Source organism: Candoia aspera, chromosome 1, assembly GCF_035149785.1.
Source record: "Candoia aspera isolate rCanAsp1 chromosome 1, rCanAsp1.hap2, whole genome shotgun sequence".
NCBI lineage: Eukaryota > Metazoa > Chordata > Lepidosauria > Squamata > Boidae > Candoia > Candoia aspera.
This window is the reverse complement of record NC_086153.1, coordinates 212,065,976-212,088,440: the sequence shown is the minus strand read 5'-3', so window position 1 is coordinate 212,088,440 and position 22,465 is coordinate 212,065,976. Positions and strand designations below refer to the sequence as shown.

At 38.7% G+C, this 22,465-nt stretch overlaps 1 protein-coding gene across 2 annotated transcripts; it reads left to right on the top strand.

Annotated features, from left to right (window-relative positions):
• Nucleotides 1-1,131: 1,131 nt before the first annotated feature.
• Nucleotides 1,132-21,742, top strand: UBXN4 (UBX domain protein 4). 2 transcript variants are annotated; one of them, XM_063288694.1, is made up of 13 exons: nt 1,132-1,338; nt 5,985-6,087; nt 7,300-7,328; nt 10,188-10,306; nt 11,771-11,909; nt 12,374-12,458; nt 12,997-13,051; nt 17,570-17,734; nt 18,072-18,199; nt 18,578-18,680; nt 19,747-19,878; nt 20,054-20,259; nt 21,381-21,742. In XM_063288694.1, the coding sequence occupies exons 1-13, from the start codon at nt 1,257-1,259 to the stop codon at nt 21,517-21,519; spliced, it is 1,485 nt and encodes a 494-aa protein (XP_063144764.1). In that variant the 5' UTR covers nt 1,132-1,256; the 3' UTR covers nt 21,520-21,742. The 2 variants fall into 2 exon arrangements, with proteins under 2 accessions (XP_063144764.1, XP_063144763.1); XM_063288693.1 differs by having other exon boundaries at nt 12,371-12,458.
• The last annotated feature ends 723 nt before the right edge of the window (nt 21,743-22,465 follow it).

Sequence of the window (22,465 nt, the reverse complement as noted above, 5' to 3'; positions counted from 1 at the left end):
ACAATGTTATTCAAATTTCAATTAAGTTTGGTTAGAATCCTTGTTAGTCTGTTCTTTGTTGTAAGTGATTACAGGATGGCATACATATTCTGATATAATTGACAGCATATTTTCATCTTTGCTGGCAAGGCTTCCTTTAGATCCAACAGTACAGTTGAGAAAATTTCACTTGTTGGGTATTTGCCTGCCTATCACATGCAGGGGAGTCGACAGGAAACATGTAGTCTGCGGGCTACAATGAAACAAAGCCAATGGTGCTAAACAAGCTTCATAAGCTCACAAATACTTTATATTTACATTTCTGAGATACATGTAGCTCAGGATATAGAAATAACCTATTGAGGGTCAGCCACAATAGCCAATATTAATTTCTGTCCTAGAGATTAAATCTGATTTTTTATGAATTTCAGAGTGATTTCATCTCAGTGAAAAAGCAGTGCCCCATTTTAAAGCAAAAATTACTTACAAGCAATACACAATAATGCACAATTATGACGATCAAAATACGTAACACAATAAAACAAAAGATACGATCATTACAGTTAATTCCTTCTAAATGGATTGGTTGAAATTCAGCCAGGATCTCATAAAACACGCAACCAATCACAGGGACAAGCTCTCTTCTGGGCCCAAACCTGAACGAGGCCGCCGAGATACAGAAGTCAAGAGCTGATCCCCCATATTGCACAGCTTTATACAGTACCCCAATTTTGTATACAAAAATTCTCGCGATGCAAGCTTGGAAAACGTGGTCTGTGAAATCTGCTAATCAAATAACCTTTTTTCCTCCAAAAAGTGGTCAGAATGGCTCTAGGTCATACTATCTCTTAAACTGCAATATTCTATATGCTTGCCCATGCCATTCATTTAATTCATGCAACGCCTCGGGGTAATTCAGCACCGCCACCCCTTTCATTCACCCAGCAATCCTTGCCGCTTATCCGCTACTGCTCAACCCCAGCAAAACACCCTCCGGCGCCCAATCAGAGCGCTGCGTTTCTGCGACGCGAACTTCCGTCCCGTTCGCCTACCCTTCTTCCCACCCGCTTTATAAGCGCCTGCGCCCTTAGTGCTTATTGCCTCTTCGGGGGAAGTGGTAGAGTCACCGCCTCCGGAACTAGGGTGATGTTTGTGACGCGCATGCGCACGACGCGTCGAGGTAAACCGATTGCGGGAGGGTCAGGAGGCCGGAGCGACTAGGGGCACGCGCACCCGCCCTCCGTTCCTCGTCTGCGCGCGGAGCCGACGCCGCCATTATGCTGTGGTTCCCTGGCACCATCCCGGCCGCCATTGCCGCCGCCAAGCAGCGCAGCGCCGTTTTCGTGGTGTTTGTGCGAGGTACGGGCCCGTCCGCAGTGGCTAGCGCCGCGTCAGCTCACTTGCTTCCCTGGGGGTCTCTGCCAGACCCGGCGCGGAGCTGCTTGGCTTTTCCTAGGGGGCGTAGGGCCTTCCCTCTGGCGATTGAAAAGGCCTGCCCGGTGAGAAGCGGCCTGTGCAGCCGCTGGGCGAGTCCAGCCCGGGGGGGCCCGCGAGCCGCCTCTCAGGACTTCAGGCCGAGAAGGGGCTTCCGTTAAAATACGCTTTAGAGAAATCGGTGCTCCATTTGGAGAGGAGAGGATTAGAACTGTCTCCTGTGGTTCTTCTCACGGCCTCTCCCAACCTGATCGCCTCCAGATGGAGTGGCCTGTAAACTGTCCAGGCTGTTTTGGATCAACCATGAGTTCTGACTGCACAGCCGGGCCCGTGTCGTCCTCTTGGCAGGGGTTTGCCTTGCCTTCTGCCGGGATGTTTTTTCAACCTCTCAGCCTGTCTTGCGTGAGCAGTCTCCCATCCAAGTGCTAATTGTTCCTAATGCGGCTTTGCTTTTCGAGGTCAGGCAAGATAAGCTAGGTGCTGCATTCTCCCCAGCCAGCAACTGTTAGCTAGGGTTGTTGAATGTGATATATCCTGGTGAAAGCAGAACTGAACTTAGTCTTACATATATTTCTCTAATATACATATTTAAGCAAAAACATGGTCAAATCCCTATAGTAGAAATTACCCCTGCTCCAATGCATTATTTCAAACTATTTTTTCAACCCAAGAATTTCATCCAAAGAACTATTTCTGCCTGCTTTCTTTTCTGCATGTTTCCTCTTCAGTTTCCCTCTGGACTTGCCATTGAGCTTCCTGCTCTTCTCCATTTTGTTTCTTGTATTTTAGATCTGGTGTCTCTTATCAATCCAACACTCTTAGTAATTCCTAGTAAGTTTTCTTTTGAGCTGAATGCTGGTGTGAACTTTTTTCCCTTATATTTGTGGCCTTTCTGTGAGAAAGCTTGCTATGTCAGGATAAGCAGGGAACAAAATGCCTTCATGTTTTCTGGACATTGAATAGATTAAAAATTGACAGTGCTGCACATTACAGTAAAGTTGATTATTTTGGTGGGGAAGAGATAGTATCAGACACCCCTGGGTTTAAAATCTTGCTTTCTCTAATTTGCCACTTTCCATAGCTGGAATGTGATGTTACAGAGCCTCTCTCCACATTTTCCCTTCAACCTCTTGGGCTTCAGTGAATATGAGGAATGGAATTCTCCACTGTTTTCAAAGCCAGTCTCATGTTTAACTAGCCAGTTTACCAAGTATAATAAATCTAGTACTTCTGCTCTAGTGGAAGTGGCCATCCAGCTAAGTTTTCCAGACTGTATCCAAGGTCATAGTGATCTGGTTGACATTCCACAAACTACCTCAAAATGACCACATCTTTAATGGTGTCCATAGTCTTAAATGCTACTTTTGCTTGCTTTCATCCTACTCTAAAAAAGAAAATCAGTCTTGTTCCTATCAGTTGGTTTGCATATTCGCCTCCTGTCTTTATTAAATATCTGTCTTCTTAATATCTTTGCCTTTCCTCAATTTCTCTAGTCATACCTTCTGAAAATTCTTTCACTACAACTGAAAAAAAAAGTCTCAGGCATCTTCATGAGGAGGCTTAAAAATGTGTAATATTCTTTGGCACCTCATTTGGTTATGATATGAAAAGATAGGGAGCCAAGACAAAGGCCTTTGGGCTAAACAAGAATGTGCTACAGGCTGAATCTGTCCAGAAAGACAATAATTCTGCTGCTCTTGTTGGAATTTATTTCTCTTCACTGACAAGATGATAGAATCGTTGTGCACTAAAGCAGCAGTTGTAAAAGTGTGCCTGAAAATTACTGCCCTAGTCATTGGATTCTCAGCTGTTTAGAAAGAAATCTGAATTCAATTTCTAAATATTAAACTGAACATTGATAAAGATAGCTGTTGTGGTATAGCTGACATATACTAGAGAACTATAGGGAATTCTCACTAACTGGATTATTCACTATTCAGCTTGTAGCCTAAAGCTAATTGTTTTAATTTAAAAGATTGAGACCATTTATGTCTATTCAATGGTAGAATCTAAAATATTTTCAACTCTTAATACAGATTCCATTTTAAGACATCTTTTTTTGGATTTCAGAATATTCAAGACTGAAGTAACTAACAAGGAAAATGATAGCTCTAGTGAGAAATTCTAAGTATATAAAACTAGGTGGAACTGTTAATGCTAATGCCAGACTGAAAAAAAATTAAAGCCTTGAGAATTTGAAGTTAATTATATTGTATTTTAATATAAACATTAATCTGATTGTGCATTATATGATTCCTGCATGTGCTCTGCATGTTACATCACATGAGGAACATCCTCTAGGGGACAGTGACACATTTGAGCTCTTTATTTTTCTTTCTGGTTTTCTCTAGGGTAGTAATTCTGAGTACACAGCTTGTAACTCTTCTGGCAATAGGCTGGACTTGGCTCCCCCCCCCCCCCCACATCTTGTTGCTATCAATAAGGTAGATTTGTTCAAGCGATGATACTAGTTATTCCGTTGACAAGGTCAAAACATCATATTTCCTTTCCCATTTTGATTTTTAAAAAATTAAATAGCTACACAAATATATACATTGTGCTATAGACTTTTCTCCCTTTGTATATTTCTATAATTATTAAGCTAATAGCATAATTCTAGCATATAAGTAAATGTCAACTGGAAAGTTAACGGATAAACCACTGAATTAAATTAAATGACATACCTTGGTTTTCCAGTTCTGGTTAGCTGAAACAACATGCTGCATGAGAAATACCATTATTATTACTATTATTATTATTATTATTATTGTGATCCAGCTTTATACACTAGAGCTGCTATATAATTTTTCCCCAATAAAATGTAATCTCACTATTTTTTCCTGAAAATCTAACATCGGCAGAATTCCAGAATAATATATTCAGATTAGATTAGTAAATAAATAACCTGGTGCCTTCTATGTTTTTGGACTATATTTTTCATTAGCCTCAGTCTGTACAAACTATCCCAGATCTAAAGTGTTACTAACCGTAAGCTTTTGTAGTTTAGAACTTCTTTTAGATGCAGAAAATAAAAATACCAGATCATATGGGAGGAGATCAAACTGTACCCACCATCTTATGTGAAAATAAAGTAAGGGAGTTCTTATAATAAATATTCCCATTGTTGCTCTTTTTTAGTGTAAGAATTGTTACATTCCTTCCAGTTGAGTTGATTCCTGGTGACTTGATGGATAACAGCTCTCCAAGTTTTGTTGTCTGCCAAGTGCATTTCTATAGCACCCTGTCCATTCACCTCTTCTCCTTCTATCTATCTTTCCCATATTATCATGTTTTCCATAGATGAATCTGCCTTCATGATGTGTCCAGAGTACAATAGTTTTTATTTCATGATCTTTGTTTCCAGTGAGTATTCAAGTCTACCTTTGATTTCCTCTAATATTAAGAAGTTGGTCCTCTTGACTGTCAGGGAATGTAAAACAGCTTCTTCTGGCATCCTAATTCAAAGAATCATTCTCATTCCATCCATCACATCTGTACATCATAACAGGGAAGACAATTCAATGGACGACTCCAATTTTTCTGTTAGTTGAAATCTCAGGGTCTTTCATGAGTTTATATAGTGCCCCCCAATATCTTTTGCCCATCATTATTCTTATCTCTTGTATACCCATCATCTTTATCAGTTTTGGAGCCTGGAGAACTGAAGCTGTTTACTTCTGTCATTTCACTATTTATCCTAAATTCCTCTAGCTTTCCAGTAGATATGACCTTTGTTTTCTTGACATTCATAGAAAGCCTAACTTTTTCACTCTCCTTTTACAATTATTGTTCTTAGAGGTCTTCTTCGGTTTCTGCAACTGCATAGCTTCTTGACATTCCTTCCAATACTCTTGGAAGTCCACAGAGGTCTTATTCCTGCTGTATAAGAATATCCTGTACCATATATGTTAACAGTAGAGCAAGTGATAAATATATTACCCAAATAAAATCACTGCTTCATCCATATTTCAAACATGGCAGTGCTCAAAGTGGATTGGGATGTATGGTTCCCCCGATGGGAGGAGATGGGCGGGGACAAATTGGGTGAATAAATATACAATAAATAGTTCTTTTCGAACAGTCACACTAGATTCATACTTAACCTATCTTATTTGAGCACTGAGATGAGTGTAGTGTTTTGGCATTGAAATAAGAGGAAGTGATGTGGTTCCATAGAGAACCTCCATAGATCAAAGAGGTCCTCCTGCTTCAGAAGTTCATCATAAGATTGAGGAGACTATGATTACTGAGATGGAAAGATGGAATCAGCACATGCTCATTCTTATTTTCCCTTCTTTTCATCCAGACTGATGAAGGCTTCTCTTATTTAGATTATTTGGAGCTATTTATTGTATATTGCACCTACTGCCTGCTTGTGACAAGTCTGGTCTGGGTTTCTTAAAGTTGAAAACCTGATTATGTAGGTTATCTTATTATTGGATCAAACCTAACTTTGGAATTATATGAGCATTCCTGTTTTAAAAGTAATAAATTATGAGGTTGTATTTGGAGTATGTTGCAATTTGTAATTAAGCTATAATTATATCTGTAAAACTAAATGTATTTCATAGGGCAAGATGAACAGTCCACAGAAATGGCTGCCAGCTGGGAGAACACGAAAGTTTCTGAGGCAGCAACAGATGGCTTTGTGGCTATTAAAATTGATACCCAAAGGTTTGGCAATATCCTTCGTATTTATTTCTCAATAAATAGTTTTACTTTCAGATACTTCTTTCTAATCAGCTATTTTGGGGGGAAATGTTAATTTAGAGGGAAGAAATAATAAATTTTATGCAAGTAGACATTAAGAATATGTTTTACATAATAATTTACTTCATATTCTTCCTATTGTTTGGCCATCAGCTAAAATAAGATCTGGCTGATGCTTGGCTTTTCACACTAAAAATTAAAATCCCTAATACTTACAGGAAGGCTGACAACCTGTAGAATTTTTCTCCCATCCTCCCATCGTAAGCCCTTTAACAGGAGACAGTTCAGAGCAGTAATGGTGTGCCCTTAAACTTTTTCTTACCTCTTTTCCCTACTCTTCTAGGACCTTTCCTGTCCTAGAATCCAGATACATTTTTGTCTCTGAGAGGCAATTTAGAATGGAGAAATGTTCTATCAGAAAAGGTTAAGCTGTGTGTGTCTGCTTATTGGTATATGTATATGCATACTTCATTTCTCCACTTTTCAAGATGGCTTAGCAGCCTTTCCTTCCATGGGACAAGTTACTTGTGTAAGATACAGTTTCTTGCTCAAATGATACGTATTTCTTGCTTCTACCCAATTTTGAAGTGACATTTGTTACTGGATGATATTTTTTAAAAACTGTTTAACTTCTTAGGTTGATGTAGTTTACTGTTCTATTTATTTGTCTTAAGTAGTTTTAATCCTATTTTTCAGCCAAAGATATGGCTTGCATAAAATGAGTAATGGGGGAAGGAAATAGGATGGAAGAAAGGGGAGAAAAAAGCAGATTCACACATAAGTTACCCTTACTAACTTTGACAGAAATACTTTGGGAACTGGAGGAACCAAACAGAGAAAAAAAAACTGAACTGATCTGTTCTTCCTGTCTCTCCATTTGCTGAAATCAAATGAAAGATCTTAGCTGTTTGAAGATTCATATAGCCCTTTCAGCAAAGAAGCACTTGCTTATGTTTATGATGGATAATATAGTTACTCCTGAATTCTCATATGTTATGTAACTTGTGTGGTATTATATTTGTCAGTTCAATACAGTATCATAAAGAATAAGAAATCAATTTGGTGCAATGTCATAAATATTCAGTAATATGGATAATAATATGGTATACCTAATCATTTTATAACATTCCAGGTGTTTATGGTTATAATAGTAAAGTAATGCTTTCTCTTACACAGTGACGCCTGCCTGCAGTTCTCACAAATCTGTATCCTTTGAACAACATAAAATTATATAATTTCATAGTAGGTGATTACAAAGCTAAAATAAATGGTCTAGTACAGCTGTGTTACACTGTCATCTTTTTAGAATGTTTTTGGATGTCCCACTTCCTCAAAAATACGTTTGCCCTTGCTGCCACATAGCCTTGGAACTGCCCCCCCCCACATTTGTGTGAAACCTTCAGATCACTTCATTAAATTTATACTTAAAGTCCAACTGCATAATTTGCATGCTGAACTGTTCCACACCCTTTAACAAAATCCATGCATGTTTAACGGAGATGGCTTCATATGCTTCTCTGTTCACCATTACATCTACTTTCCTCATGTTCCTTTGCTCTCCTCTAGGTAGAGCTTTTAGCTGTAAGATCCTCCAGGATAGCACTATGTTGTTTCAACATTATATACATTGATGGTACTATACAAGTAATAATCATCTTCATTGTTTTCAGTAGAGGAACACAAAAAATGATCGTTATTTCAGCCTTTTTAGTTTCACAGATACTTTTTTCTTATATTATTCTTAGCTTCATGCCAAGGCTGAAAGAGATACAGCCTGCTGAAAATGGATTTTGACAGTAATTTTCCATGTGGGAAGCTGATTCTGAAACAACACCCAGTTGATTGCAGAATGGTTTATCGCTCTTAACTGTTCTAGATCTAGTTTTCAGTATAACTGTTTGGTGTTGATTAAGTCACCTGAACCATATGAGTACTGTCCCGTATAACTCATTGGATTTCACTACCAACAGGATGTGGTTATGGCCACTAGCTTAAATGACTATATAAGAATCAAACCTAGAATAGGCCAACGGACATCTTTATTTAATATTAGTAAAAGTGAGCTTTAGTGTACAGAGGCAGCTGACATTTGGGTACCAGATTCTTGGGGAACTTCCTTGCTTTCCTACTTCTGATTATGGATGTTTCAAACATCAGTTCATTTGTGGTTGGAAATGGACTACTGGTCTACACTGCATGCACAATTATTAGGCAAGTTGTATTTTTGAGGATGAATTTCATTATTGAACAACTACAGTGCTCTCGGTCAATCCAAAATGTTAATAAACCTCAAACCTGAATATTTAAGAAAGTAAAAGTGAGGTTTTGGCTTTCTTAGGAGCATATCTATGTGTGCACAATTATTGGGCAACTATTAGTGTGCAGAATTATTACACAACTAAATGAAAAACCAAAATTCCCCCATCTCACTCGTTTATTTTCATCTGTTAAAGTGAGAATAATAAACAACTCAAAATTTACAAATAAACATTTCTGACATTTCAAATAAAAAATCAGTGACCAATACAGCCACCCTTCTTTGCAATAACAGTCATAAGCCTTCCATTCATGGAGTCTGTCAGTTTCTTGATCTGTTGACGATCAATTTTTTGTGCAGCAGCAACCACAGCCTCCCAGACACTGTTCAGAGAGGTGTACTGTTTTCCTTCCTTCCCGTTTGAGAAGGGCCCACAAGTTCTCAACAGGGTTTAGGTCAGGTGAGGAAGGGGGCCATGTCATTATTCTTTCATCTTTGAGGCCTTTACTGGCTAGCCACGCAGTGGAGTACTTCGATGCATGTGATGGAGCATTGTCCTGAATAAACATCATGGTCTTCTTGAAAGATGCAGACTTTTTCCTGTACCGCTGCTTGAAGAAAGTGTCTTCTAAAAACTGGCAGTAGGTTTGGGAGTTGATTTTGAGTCCATCTTCAACCTGAAAAGGTCCAACTAGCTCATCTTTAATAATACCAGCCCATACCAGTACCCCACCTCCACCTTGCTGGCGTCTGAGTCGAAGTGGAGCTCTGTGCCCGTTACTGATCCAGCCACGGGCCCATCCGTCTGGCCCGTCAAGAGTCACTCTCATCAGTCCATAAAACCTTTGAAAAATCTGTCTTCAGATATTTCTTGGCCCAGTCTTGCCGTTTCAACTTACGTGTCTTCTTCAGTGGTGGTCAAGTTTCAGCCTTCCTTACCATGGCCATGTCTCTGAGCACTGAACACCTTGTACTTCTGGGCACTCCAGATAGGTTGCAGTTCTGGAATATGACAGCACTGGAGGATAATGGGTTCCTGGTAGCTTCACGTTTGATTCTTCTCAAATCTTTGGCAGTTAATTTGCGTCTTTTTTTCTCAACACGTTTCTTGCAACCCTGTTGACTATTTACAACAAAACGTTTGATGGTTCTGTGGTCACGCCCCAATATCTTAGCAATTTCAAGAGTGCTGCATCCCTCTGAAAGACTTTTTACAATTTTTGACTTTTCAGAGTCAGTTAAATCTCTTTTTTGGCCCATTTTGCCTGAGGAAAAGAAGCTGCCTAATAATTATGCACACCTTGATATAGGGTGTTGATCTCCTTAGGCCACACCCTGCCTCATTACACAAATACACATCACCTGATATGCTTATATCCAATAAGCATTCAGGTTTATACACCTTGGAGGTGGAAAATATGCATAAAAATGATGATATGGTCAAAATACTCACTTGCCTAATAATTGTGCACACAGCGTAAATGAATCTTTGGCCTGATCCAGTAGAAGTTACGTTTAGCAATTAATTACAAACCATGATAAGAATCTGGATAATGCAGTAATAATCTCAGATGTGCCAGAAAGTAAGACTTAAAAACAGGTTCAAAGTACTGCTTGTTTGAGCTGTCTATTCAGCTTCAGGAGAAAGCAGAAAAATGACACTTTGGAGTTCCTTTGAAATCTTTGTTGTATGCAGAATATAAACTGCCCTTTTTCTTTCAGTAATCCCATTTCTTTTAATCCCATTTTCTTTGCTTTTCTAATTTACTATTATGATAATATATTGTCCTTTACTGTTGTTGCATAGATCCTGTAGTGTGTATTCCTTCTAGTTTCTTTATAGGAGATAATGGGATTCCTCTTGAAGTAATTGCTGGCAGTGTTTCTGCAGAAGAACTGATTACAAGAATTCATAAAGTCAAGCAGGTAAAACAGTTACAAATCTGATTATTAGTAAAGTGAAGGAGGTTTTTTTGAAATGTTGTGCCAAACTTATAAAAGGTGAAAAGTATATTTTCAATAACAAGTCTATACATCAGTGGCCGGGCTTTCAGCTGCTGCTATTGAATGCCAGGTTGGCATATAATGAGGCCTTATTCATCCATGACTTGATAGTGCATGTGAGGACTGACCTAGTATGTATTATTGAAACCTGGTTGGGCATAAAGAGGAGTCTTTCCCTCTTGTAAGTGTGCCTGTCTTGGTTTCTGGTGTGGCACTAGCTGCAATCCCTTGGCAGGGATAGTGGAGTAGTTATTGTCATCCAAGAGACTCTGGTGGGTTTTGGAGGTGCTGTCCTGCAGACAACTGGCCTTGTTGTGAGGCCTTGTTGTTAAAGCTGGGTGTAGAAATCAGTTGGGATTTCTGCCAGTTAGTCTACTGCTGTGTAGTGGCCAGCGTGGCACTGGAATTCCCTAGACTTACCATATTGGGGAACCAACTTGCCTTCTCTAGTAGGTATGAGGTCACAGAAACCTCAGGAGTTCATGGCCAGCATGGCAACCATGGACTTGATACAGATTATTAAAGCCCCGACTCAGAGCAACCAGCCTGCATTTCCGACCATCACAGCGTCCTGCAGTCACATGATGGTGATTTGCAACCTTCCCTGCCAGCTTCCCACAAGCAAGCTCAGTGGGGAAGCCAGCAGGAAGTTGGAAGTCATGGTCGTGTGAGGCCCCTGCTTAACGACCTACAGAGATTCGTTTAACAATGGTAACGGGAGTGTCGGAACTGCCATTGCTAAGCAGCACGGTCACGCTTTATGATCATGTTGTTTACTGATGGAAATTCCAGTCTAAATTACTGTCATTAAGCAAGGACTACCTGTAGTTACTTCTTGAACACATAGTGAGATAGGTGATACTGAAATATATTCTATTAAATGTTGCTTTTTCTATTCACCTTTCTGAAATTAGCTACACACCAGTGTCAGAAGGTCCATATTTCACAAGATAGTTCCCTGTTTTATATATTTGCATCATTTAATATGGCCAGGTCTTACTGGGAAAAGTGGGCCAATAACCTACTATAAAATAAGCCCTGTTGATATAAATACCAACAGTTCTAGTAAATACAGTAGACCATGGGCAGGCAATCTGGTGCCTCCAATTATTTTGGACTTCAGTTCCTATTGGCTCCAGACAGCATGTTCAGTAGCAAGGAATTATGGAAGTTGTAATTGAGACATTTAGCAGGGATCATGTTGCCTAGTCTAGAAATAAATGTTGAAATATAGCCTGAGATAGTGTGCATACTAGGCAAAATAGAAGTGTGTTTTGTTTTTTTAAATATAACAAGAGTGCAAATTTTGAAACGTAATAGGTGATATCAAAAATGGTGTGATAGAACTGCAACACTTATGTATGTCAACACTTCCTTCTTCCTTAGATGCACTTAATAAAAAATGAAGGGTTGGAAAGTTCCGCTTCATGTTCCTCCACTTTACATAGCAACACAGAAGATTCTCAATCACAAACAGCTGAAACTTCTGAAACACAGCTGGAAAGATTGCATGTAACCTCAGATGGTAAGTATTAGTAGCTCTTTACTTATAGATAACTTTGCATCTGAGGTATTACTGTTCAGCCCTCTTAAGTTTAATATTTAGCCTAGTAATGACTGATGGCCCATTGGATCTGCCTTCTTGTGTTGTTATCCTTTAACTTCTTTCTGTGTCCCTCCAACCTTCTGCTTGTCTCCCTCATAACTTTCCTAGCTTGCAAATGGTAATACAGAACTATGCCTCTTTTTTGTTGCATTCTATAATGTAATAAAATATTTTTTTAAAAAGAACATGGTCAGACAAAAGTGTTACTTCCATCACCAGAAAGGATTGATATAATGGCAGGTTCAAAATTTGTGCATTAATTAAGCCAGTAGTAATTATTAATACAATACCTGTATTAAGAAATATAATTGCGTAATTGTTATTATGACAAAAGTCTCAATCTTTGTCTTTTTTTTAATATGGGACTTCTAATCTATGAGAAGGTGAAGTAAATTTGGTCCAGACAAATGAGAAAAATAACAGAAGGGTAGAACAGACTATGGATGACCTTGCTGCTAGAGTAGAAAGGTATGTTTCTTGTAAATACTGTATAATGCATGGGTTTTTTTTGTGAAAGTTTGATATGCCTTACCAACACTGAGGTTTGATTAGGCCATTTTTGTATATGAACAAAAATAATGTTTCTTTTAAATTAATGAAACCAAAAGGAAAATGAAACTTGTATCAAAGCTTTTTCCAGAATCTTCATTCTTAGGAAGATGGCCAAGTTTTGAAAGGTGGATTTTATAAGGAAAAACAATGGTGAGAGTATGTACAAAGCTTGGAGTACAAGACAGAAATATGTATAGCATATGTTAATACCCAGAGTTCCTTCTGTTCATAGGAACAAAAATTGATAAAACAATTTTTCCTTGTTTTCTGAACATACATTTTATTTGTAAGTATGTTGCATCCTAGACACAGTTTTAAAACATGGAATTAAGTTATTGTCGCATAATTACACTGTAAATTGTGAAAATTGGCTGTGACCTTGATATGAGACTTCATTACACAGAAATTAAGTTTCAGCTTGAGTTTAAGTTTATTGTTTTCCTTCAAAATATAGAGTGACACAAAAACTTGAAGAGAGAAGAGAAGAAAAGAAGAAAGAAGAAGAACAGGTAGAATATAATTCAGTTTTTAGCACCACCAATCTCCATTTAGGAATGTTTGAGCTGGCAGAATACAGACTTATTTTAATACCTCAGAAATATGTGTAGTGGGTGGAGAAATGAGGGCCACTACTTAGAGTTGTAATCAAAATTATTCAACCCCAAGACCTGCAGCAGGACTTGGTGGCAACAGTCAATGAGGTTTCAGTGAGCACAGTAAGGCGCGTACTAAACACAGAATGTTCCCATGCCAGAACCCTAAGACGTACACCACTACTGGCCCAAAAGCACAAGAAAAGTCGGCTCCAATATGCTCAAAATCATATAAATAAGCCACAGAAGTTTTCGGATTCTGTTCTGTGGAGCGATGAAACAAAACTGGAACTTTTGGGCCTGATGGATCAGCGGTATGTCTGGAGGAAGAAGAATGAAGCATATGCTGAAAAGAACACTCTGCCTACAGTTAAGCATGGTGGTGGCTCGCTGATGCTCTGGGGCTGCTTTGCATCCTTTGGCACTGGAAACCCGCAGCTTGCGGAGGGCAAGATGGATTCATTGAAGTATCAGGAAATCCTAGGAGAAAACATCATGCCGTCTGTAAGGAAGCTGAAGCTTCGGTGTTATTGGACCTTCCAACAGGGCAATGATCCCAAGCATACCTCAAATTCCACTAAGGCTTGGATGCAGAAGAAGTCCTGGAAGATTCTACAGTGGCCATCACAGTCACCTGACTTGAACCCTATAGAGAAAATCCGGTGGGATTTGAAGAAGGCGGTTGCAGCACGCAAACCCAAGAATATTGCTGAACTGGAGGCCATTGCTCATGAGGAATTGGCTAAGATTCCTCAGGAATGGTGCCAGAAACTGGTGCCTAGCTATGCATCTCATTTGCAGCAGGTCATAACAGCAAAAGGGTGCTCTACTAAGTACTGAAGATGCTTGCCATGAAGGGGTTGAATAATTTTGAAACTGGAGAAGTCATTATAAGTTGCATTTTCAGTTGACTTTGGGGACACCACTTGAAGCATTCATTATGTTGAGCTATTTCAATTGCTTTTGTTTGATTTGTTCATTGCAAACAGCTGAAAGTCTGTACATTTTGACAACCTGATTTGCAATGGGGGTTTAATAATTTCGATTACAACTGTATTTATTTGACCTTTGCCTTTGCAGATGATTAATTCAGCCAGGCTGGGACTTGATTCAGATAGATGTTAAATGTCTCCTTGAGTACCAGATTGTGTTCCAGTATGTGAAAGGAGATAGTTATAAGTTTGTGTTTTAAAAAAAAACCCCATCCCTTGACCTGGGAATCCTTTCTAATTATAGACAAATCTCAGATATTTCATTCCTAGGCACCTGTTGCTTGCAAACTCTAGGTGCACCTGGATAAAACTGATTTTCTGGACTCATGTTAATTTGGATTTAGTCTAGGATAGGGTATTAAGGCCACTTCACTTGCCTTAGTGATGGGCCCACATAAATAGGGGGAATGCAACCCTGCTAGTTCTTTTGGGCCTTTCGGTGGCTTTCATTATTTTCAACCGCAGACCACCTGATAGAATTGACCTTTGCCGGTGCTTTTTTTCAGTGGTTCCCTTCTTTCCTGTCATGACATGCCCAGGAGGTAGTGGAATTACACCCCAGTTATTGATTTCTGGTGTGTCCCTCAGGGTCTTGTCTCATATGTTCTTTAATACCTACATGAAACTTCTGGGACAGATTATCCAGAGCTTTCTAATTGATTCCTTGAATATGCTGATGACATCCAAATATGTTGTTCTTTGACTTCCGGTGGGGAAGATGGCTGACTGAACAGCCTTGTCAGCGAGCTCTGCAGACAGAACTGACAACGCGGGGTTTTTTTCGGGCCCAGGCTTTTACCTGAAGCCTAGAGCTTTTTCAGGAGTTAAGAAAAAGCTTGGAATCATCCCATTTCATCCTCCAAAATGTCGCCTTGCAGCCTGAGAATCGCAAACAGCAAAGACTTGGTAAGAGACGATGGGAGGTGGGGAAGCCATCATTTCCAACCCGCGTTTGTAGCCTTAAGGGATATTAGGTCGAACCCCCCCATTTCTAAGTCACTCAATTCATATTTTCAAGTTTTCTTACCCTAAGAGAGGCTTTCTACAACAAGAAAAAGCAGACTCTCTTGGTGCCTATCATTATTTCTGGATTACTTTCAAAAACTTTCTTTTTAGTCTTTGGCTTACTTCCGGTCTAAATTTTAAGGAGGACTGAGAATAGTTAATCATCTCCCCATTACTATTTTTGTATTTAATTTGAAGGACACAACTTTTTCCTACACGTTGAACTTGCTGTTTTGAGTTTTCATTTTTCTTTTCACTTTCTGTAGTTGCTGGTTAGCACATTTTTCCTTTGTCAATTTCACTAAATAACTTCACAAGCCTTTGATTAACTCATTAGCTCCTATCTGGGTTAGTCAAGTATCCAGGGGGCGCCATAATTTCTGCTTGAAATATGGACGACCTTAAGGACATCTTCTCAAAGCTTCATTCTGGGCTTCGTAGTGATTTCAGACAGATTTTCCATGATACTCGCCAAGCCATTATGCAAGATGTTCAGGATATTGCAGAAAATATCAGTTCTAAAATGTGTCAGCGGCTGAAGACGTTCTGTGGGGGAAGGAAGAAGTTTATCAAGAGGGGGATTTTTTTTCCTGACAGTGAGAATGGATTCCTAAAGAAATGCCAGGCTGTGAACATATTTTGGTGAAGGAGGAGTTAAAGTTTGACTTGCAAGATACTGACGAGACTGTTTTTCTTAAAGATTGTTTTGGGAATGAAGCTATGTTATGTGAGAGGTTTTCTACTGAGGAGTTTGATTTTTTTTTTTTTTTTAAGAGGGGCAGTTGGGCTGTTTAATTTTTTTATGAAAAATGCCTTATGCCTAATATGGAGACAAGTAAATGCTCTGGTATATTTTGATGTGGGAGAAGCAATTAATACATATTTGGATTGATGTTAAGGCTTATATGACTCTATTTTTCTTTAATGATTTAATGTTTGTTTGATCTTTTAAGATTTATAAGATATAAGAATAAGCGTTTGGTTTTAGGTTTAATAGGGTTAAGATTATTATAGTATTAAGCATAAAAGTAGACAATTTAAATGTTTTTATAGTTTGATTTTTATTATAGTGGCCATATAATAGTAGTAGGAAGGAAATATCTAAATAAATGGGTTTTTGGGGGGGAAGGAAGTTGATTTAGAGGTTTATATATTTATTTTTCTTTTTATATAAGGGGAAGGAGCAATTGTTTTTAGTGATTTTTATAATGTGTTTATAGAATGATTTATAGAAATAATATGACCTTGGTTAGATTTAGTGTAAGGGATTAATTATGGAAATTGCTGTGTATTCTTATTGTTGAAAGTCAGAAGTCATGTAATTTCTTAAAAAATCTTTTCATTTTCTGTTTTCTCACTTTTTTTCTCTTTTTGTAGTTCTTATCTTTGCTTTAAACTCAATAAAACTCTTATTTAAAAAAAAACAAATATGTTGTTCTTTAACTTCTAACTCCAAGAAAGCAACCACTACCATTTAACATTGCCTAACCTTGATAATAGGGACGCGGTGGCGCTGCGGGTTAAACCGCTGAGCTACTGAGCTTGCCGATCGGAAGGTCGGTGGTTCGAATCTGCGTGACGGGGTGAGCTCCTGTTGCTAGTCCCAGCTCCTGCCAACCTAGCAGTTTGAAAACATGCAAATGTGAGTAGATTAATAGGTACTGCTTCGGCGGGCAGGTAACGGCGTTCTGTTCAGTCATGCTGGCCACATGACCACGGAAGTGTCTATGGACAAACGCCGGCTCTTCGGCTTTGAAACAGAGATGAGCACCGCCCCCTAGAGTCGGACACGACTGGACTTAATGTCAAGGGAAACCTTTACCTAACCTTGATAATGGGCTGAAGATTTAGATTGAAACTAAATTCAGACAAAATGGAGATGATGTTGGTAAAGAAAATGCTAGATTCTGGGATTGTGATGAAACTTGGCCTATATGGGATTAAAAAGTGTCTGGAAATTGCAGTTGGTACAAAATGTAGGCACACTACTGATTTGATTCCTGTACGGAAAGATCTGCACTGGCTATTAGTTGCTTACTAGCCTCAATTCACAGTGTTGGTAATAACCTTTAAGGGTCCAAAGGGTAACCTGTACTGTGAAGTGTCCAGTCACTCAGATCAGTAAGACAAGCTCTTTGAAGTTACTCTCACTGCCAGAGGCTCATCTTTTGTCACACTGTCTTTTGTGTAGCTCTCAGGCTGTGGAATGTGCTTCCTAGGGAGATGCACTTGTCTCCTAATTTCCCTCTATTCAGGAGGCTGGCAACATTACTTCCACCACGCTTTTAATTGTGAAATAAATTTATTTCATGTTAATGTTTGATTTTTAGCTGTGCTGTTTGGTTTCTATTTTGCATTTTTACTGCTTTCTTAGTTACTAAATAAATAGGTGAGGTATAAATCCAGTAAATAAAATACATATTTTCTTTTTCTTTAGAAAGAAATAAAAAAAGAAATAGAAAGAAGAAAAAGTGGGAAAGAAATGTTGGAATATAAAAGGAAACAGGAAGAAGAACTTACAAAAAGAATATTGGAAGAAAGGAACAGAGAAAAAGCTGAGGAGAAAGCTGCTAGGGAACGCATCAGGCAGCAGATTGCTCTGGTAAGTATTCAAGTGCACGATCCACTTGAACAAGGAAAACTTCAGCACATGGATCCTAAATATAGATCCTTGAAAATTGGTATGGACCTTGGGTGTCTTAGATACAGTTATACTTACCAGCAAGGTTTAAGAATAGGATTCAGTTGCTCATTACTGATTTCAGTGGATCTATCCAAATACAGTTTGACCTGGATCTAACTCAAATATTACAATTCCTTTTACATCAAAACCATGATGATTTCTGGCACTGATCTTTGCAGTAAGTGAGGGAGTCTTAACAATTTCAGCTGGTACAAAAGAGAATTGTGGTAATCAGCTATTTTATTGTCTTGTGAAGGATCGTGCTGAAAGAGCAGCTCGCTTTGCAAGGTCAAAAGAAGAGGCAGAAGCTGCAAAAGCTGCTGCTCTTCAGGCTAAGCAAGCTGAAATGGAAGCTAGGAAGGAAGCATCCCAAAGAGAAAAAAGGTAAATTGTTTTATCAGTCCTCCATTACAAATCTCTCTCTTTTCAACTTGCACAAAACCAGCCTTGCATATTGCAAGGGCATATAACTTTGGATGCAAGTGCCAGTTATTCTAACCTCATCCCAATTCTCATTTCAGTGCCTCTCCTTTCCTCCTCCTCCTCCTCCTCCTCCTCCTCCTATTTTTGGGCTATAAACCTTCTTGGCAGAGAATTTATTTGTTCTGAGTTCACAGATTTCCTAGTCCAGTGTTGATACAAGTAATGGGCTCTTTTTCTGTAGAACCACCTGCTTTTCCAAAAATTAAATGCTGGGAAGGTATTGTTTGTAAAACCAAATGTTTAAAAATCCTGACTGTTAATGTAAAATATCCCCCCTAGTGCTGTAGCAAGAATCCAGTTTCGCCTTCCAGATGGATCTTCTTTTACGAATAGTTTCCCTTCGGATGCTCCCTTGGAAGAAGCTCGCCAATTTGCTGCACAGGTGAACAAGCATCTGTTCTCTTTCAAAAAATTAATTAAATGGAAAGTTGCATTAATAGTTGAAATAAATTATTGCCTTTAACATTTTTAAGGAGATAGGTTAAGTTAGGAGGGGTTTTTTAGTCAGTTATATGCTGCAAGCACAAAAGTGAGTAACCCGTAAGCACCCCAGCCAATGTTTATGATAGTTACATGATTACAGCCTATCTACCCACCCACCCATTGCTCCGATGGTGCCATTGAAATTTGATCTCTCTCTCTCTCTTTCGTTGTTGAGGGAAAAAGATTGTGCCATAGTAAGAAAAGCATCCCTGCCCAACATAAAAACTGGGTAAATGTATATGAAAGAAAGTAGATTGTCAAATTGAATGTAATTCAGGACCTAATAACTCTTAGTACTTCTTAATTTCTGCTTAGATGGATGGTTTATTTAAGTCATCAGACATTAATAGGGCACACTGTCTGCTACTGAAGGGCACATCGTCTGCTACTGAACATATCACTAATATAAAGCCAAGGAATACAAGTTGAACTATCTCTGCTTGTCTTGTCCACAATTTATTGTTATTCAAAAATTAAAGAAGGCAGGCAAGTAAGGATCCAAATACTCTTACGTGTTAATGGAGAACTTTTCAGATCCTCGTGAAAACAGTTTTGGGATGAAAGTCTATTTGTCTTAGAAATGGCATGTCATTTATATTTCCTTGTGTTTCTAGAGCAGCTTTTCTCAACCTTTTGACCCTGGAGGAGCCCTTGAAATATTTTTCAGGCCTCGGGGAAGCCCTGCCCATACAGGCTCAAATATAGGCCACAAGTTACAAAATTAGTATATTTTCATGGGTAGGCCTGTATATATGCATTAACGGTGTTCTTAAACTAAAAATAAAGAATGAAACTTAACTCTTTAACATGAAGTTGCCCGAATTTGAAATATTTTTTTAAATAAATTGTGATCTCTCATGGAACCCCTAGTGACCTCTTACGAAACCCTAGGGTTCCACGGAACCCTGGTTGAGAAACCCTGTTCTAGAGAATAGAAATTAACTTTGCTTGTTCTGTTGTTACAGATTGTTGGCAACACATATGGCAATTTCTCACTGGCAACAATGTTCCCCAGAAGAGAATTTACCAGAGACGATTATGGGAAAAAATTATTGGACCTGGAACTTGCCCCAAGCGCTTCAGTAGTATTGTTGCCTGTAAGTGTATGAAGAAGGGAAACAAACAAAAATATGCAGTATTCAAATAAAGACTATAAATTTATTATAAACACAAGTTATGTCTTTATAGTAAACACATACATAATACAGTAAGAGCGTTTTTTAAAAAAAATTATAGTTTTTAAATGGTACTTGCTTGTTTTCCCATAAATAGGCAGGAAGGCCAGCTACAGCAGTTGTACAGTCTTCCAGTGGAGATTTATGGAGGTTCCTCGGCACGATCCTTTATCCGCTGATAGCTGTTTGGCGATTTATTAGCAATTTCTTGTTTAGCAACCCTCCTTCCTCCCAGCCTCCGGCAAGACGTCATCAACAGCAGCTCTCAAATCCATCAGCACCTAACGCTGCAGAGCCAAACAGGTACAAACACTTCCTAAACCATCAAGAGTCAGATTTCAGGACTTTTGTCAGTTGAAACAGTATTAACCTCTTTTCTCTGCATGATCTCCAAGTGTTTTCTATAGTGTTGGGTGGTCCTTGAAACAGACTTGGAGCCTGGGGATGGAAAATTAGGGAAAGAATCTTGATTTATCATCAGATCCACTCAAGAAGTAGGGGAAGTAGCAATTTGTTGCTGCTACTGATTCTCTTTTCTTCCCAGAATCCTCCCATTGTAGAGTTTAAGAGCAAATGAGTAAAGGCAGAGAGGCTCTGAAGTCCTGCCCCCCCCCTTTTTTTAAATCCTCATGTGGAAGCTTGCTTTGACACTTCATGGTATACTTAACCTTAGATTAGTTTTTCCATTAGAATTAAAATCTGACTAGCAAGGAGGAATCAATAATTATTTTGTGACTCTGGGAAGCCAGCATAGGATTAAAGATAACACAAATGAATGCATTGTGTTTTTATGTTCTTTATTTTCAATCAGGGCCAGACCACAATCATGTTCCTAAAGCCATTACAAGATGGGTTCTTTTGATACCCTGGCCAATGCTTGGGTAAAAAGCCAGGTTTTCAGGGCCTTACAGAAGGCCAACAGGGTTGGGGCCATCTGAGTCAGGAGTGTGCTGTTGGAAAGGGCATGCACTGTAGCAAAGGAGTCATTGGGACCCACTAGGTGGCATTGTTTCATATAAGGCCCTCAAGTATGCCTATGCTGCCTGATTTCATGGGATGAGCCGAAACAGTTGGAGATAGAGAGTCCTAATTTGTTGCATGCTTTTTAAGACCATCTTCACTGGCAAGGTTAAGCCATTCTCTGAAAATGGTAGGGCATTTGCCAACAGCTACTGTGAGGTAATTTCCATGTTCTAGTTCATTTGAATCTATTTAACTGTGCTTTGAAAAGACGTGAAGTCAGCAGTCTACCATACATTATGACAGGAATCCATACCTTTATGATCAAATCAAATCTACCGGTTATCATAGAAACTTCTTTAATGTTGAAATAAAGAAGACAAAAATTAGACCAAGAGTTAATATTGGTATGAACTCTGCCACTTTAGAAATTTGTACTCAATCTCCATTTCTTCCTTATTCAGACAAGCAGTTAGGAAACGAGTGTTGGAAAAACGAGGTGAAGAATTCAAGAAAGAAGGCAAAATCTACCGATTAAGAACTCAGGATGATGGAGAAGATGATAATAATACTTGGAATGGAAATTCGACCCAACAAATGTAGCTTGAGTAAACTGTACATAGTAATCACTGATTATTTTTCCTATTTGATTTTGCTTCAGTTTAAACATTCTGCTGCATAAGTGGGCTTGGATGGGTATTCTGCCTGGATTATACCGTTTTCTTCATTATACCACATGGAATAAATGCTAACCCACTTGTGTAGCTGGATTCTGCAAATGTAACTGCTGCCAAAAACAAAGAATATAACAATTTACCATGTCCCATGAGCATTTAGAACTTCATATTTACTTCTTATACTGTCCTCTAAAGACACTTTTTATGTATATAAATCTTTGAGCAAATAGGCAGCTCCAAATACAAAATATGTCAGTCAGCCTAGAGGAGTGTAAATCCTGATAAATTGGGTAAGGTTTTTTTTTTCTGTAGTGCTTCTGTAACAGCCCAATATTCATAGTTTTTATCTCACAGCATTCAATAAAGGTTTTTTTTCCAAATATTTCGTATGTAACATCATTCTTTGAAAGGTTGCACTCTTTATAAAGAGAGCCATGGAATGATCCCCATACCATAACAAAGAGAGTGGGATCTTACAACTTCTTATCCCTCTGACTTGTATGGATGGGGATGGATCCTATTTGGGGACTGGATCTGGTGATTCAACAGGCCTCCTGCGGTTACCATTAATTATACAGTATCACATTGGTGTGTCTGGTTCAACTATTTAGTGTACACAGCAACAGAAATACAGGAGGGGTCAGATTAATTTTTTAAAAGGTCTTGTTGAAATATTTAAATCAAAGGGGAAGGTAGAATAAAAAAAATTAAAAACAAAACACAGGATAAACCTTACTCAGATTCACAGTTTAATCTAGCTCACAATCTTGTTACAGATATTGGAGGGGAGGGTTAATGCAAAAATCTGTTTCCCTCCTATGCCTTCTTTTTGTGTGCAGGATCAATATCATCATCACCCCTGATTGCCTTTT

What these genes read in the sequence shown, in the direction of transcription:
- UBXN4 (XM_063288693.1), top strand. Translation starts at nt 1,257, where the DNA reads ATGCTGTGGTTCCCTGGCACCATCCCGGCCGCCATTGCCGCCGCCAAG. An exon ending in GAATTCATAAAGTCAAGCAG is followed by an intron (nt 10,307 to 11,770) that starts GTAAAACAGTTA and finishes CTTCTTCCTTAG; the next exon opens with ATGCACTTAATAAAAAATGA. An exon ending in AACGCTGCAGAGCCAAACAG is followed by an intron (nt 20,260 to 21,380) that starts GTACAAACACTT and finishes TTCCTTATTCAG; the next exon opens with ACAAGCAGTTAGGAAACGAG.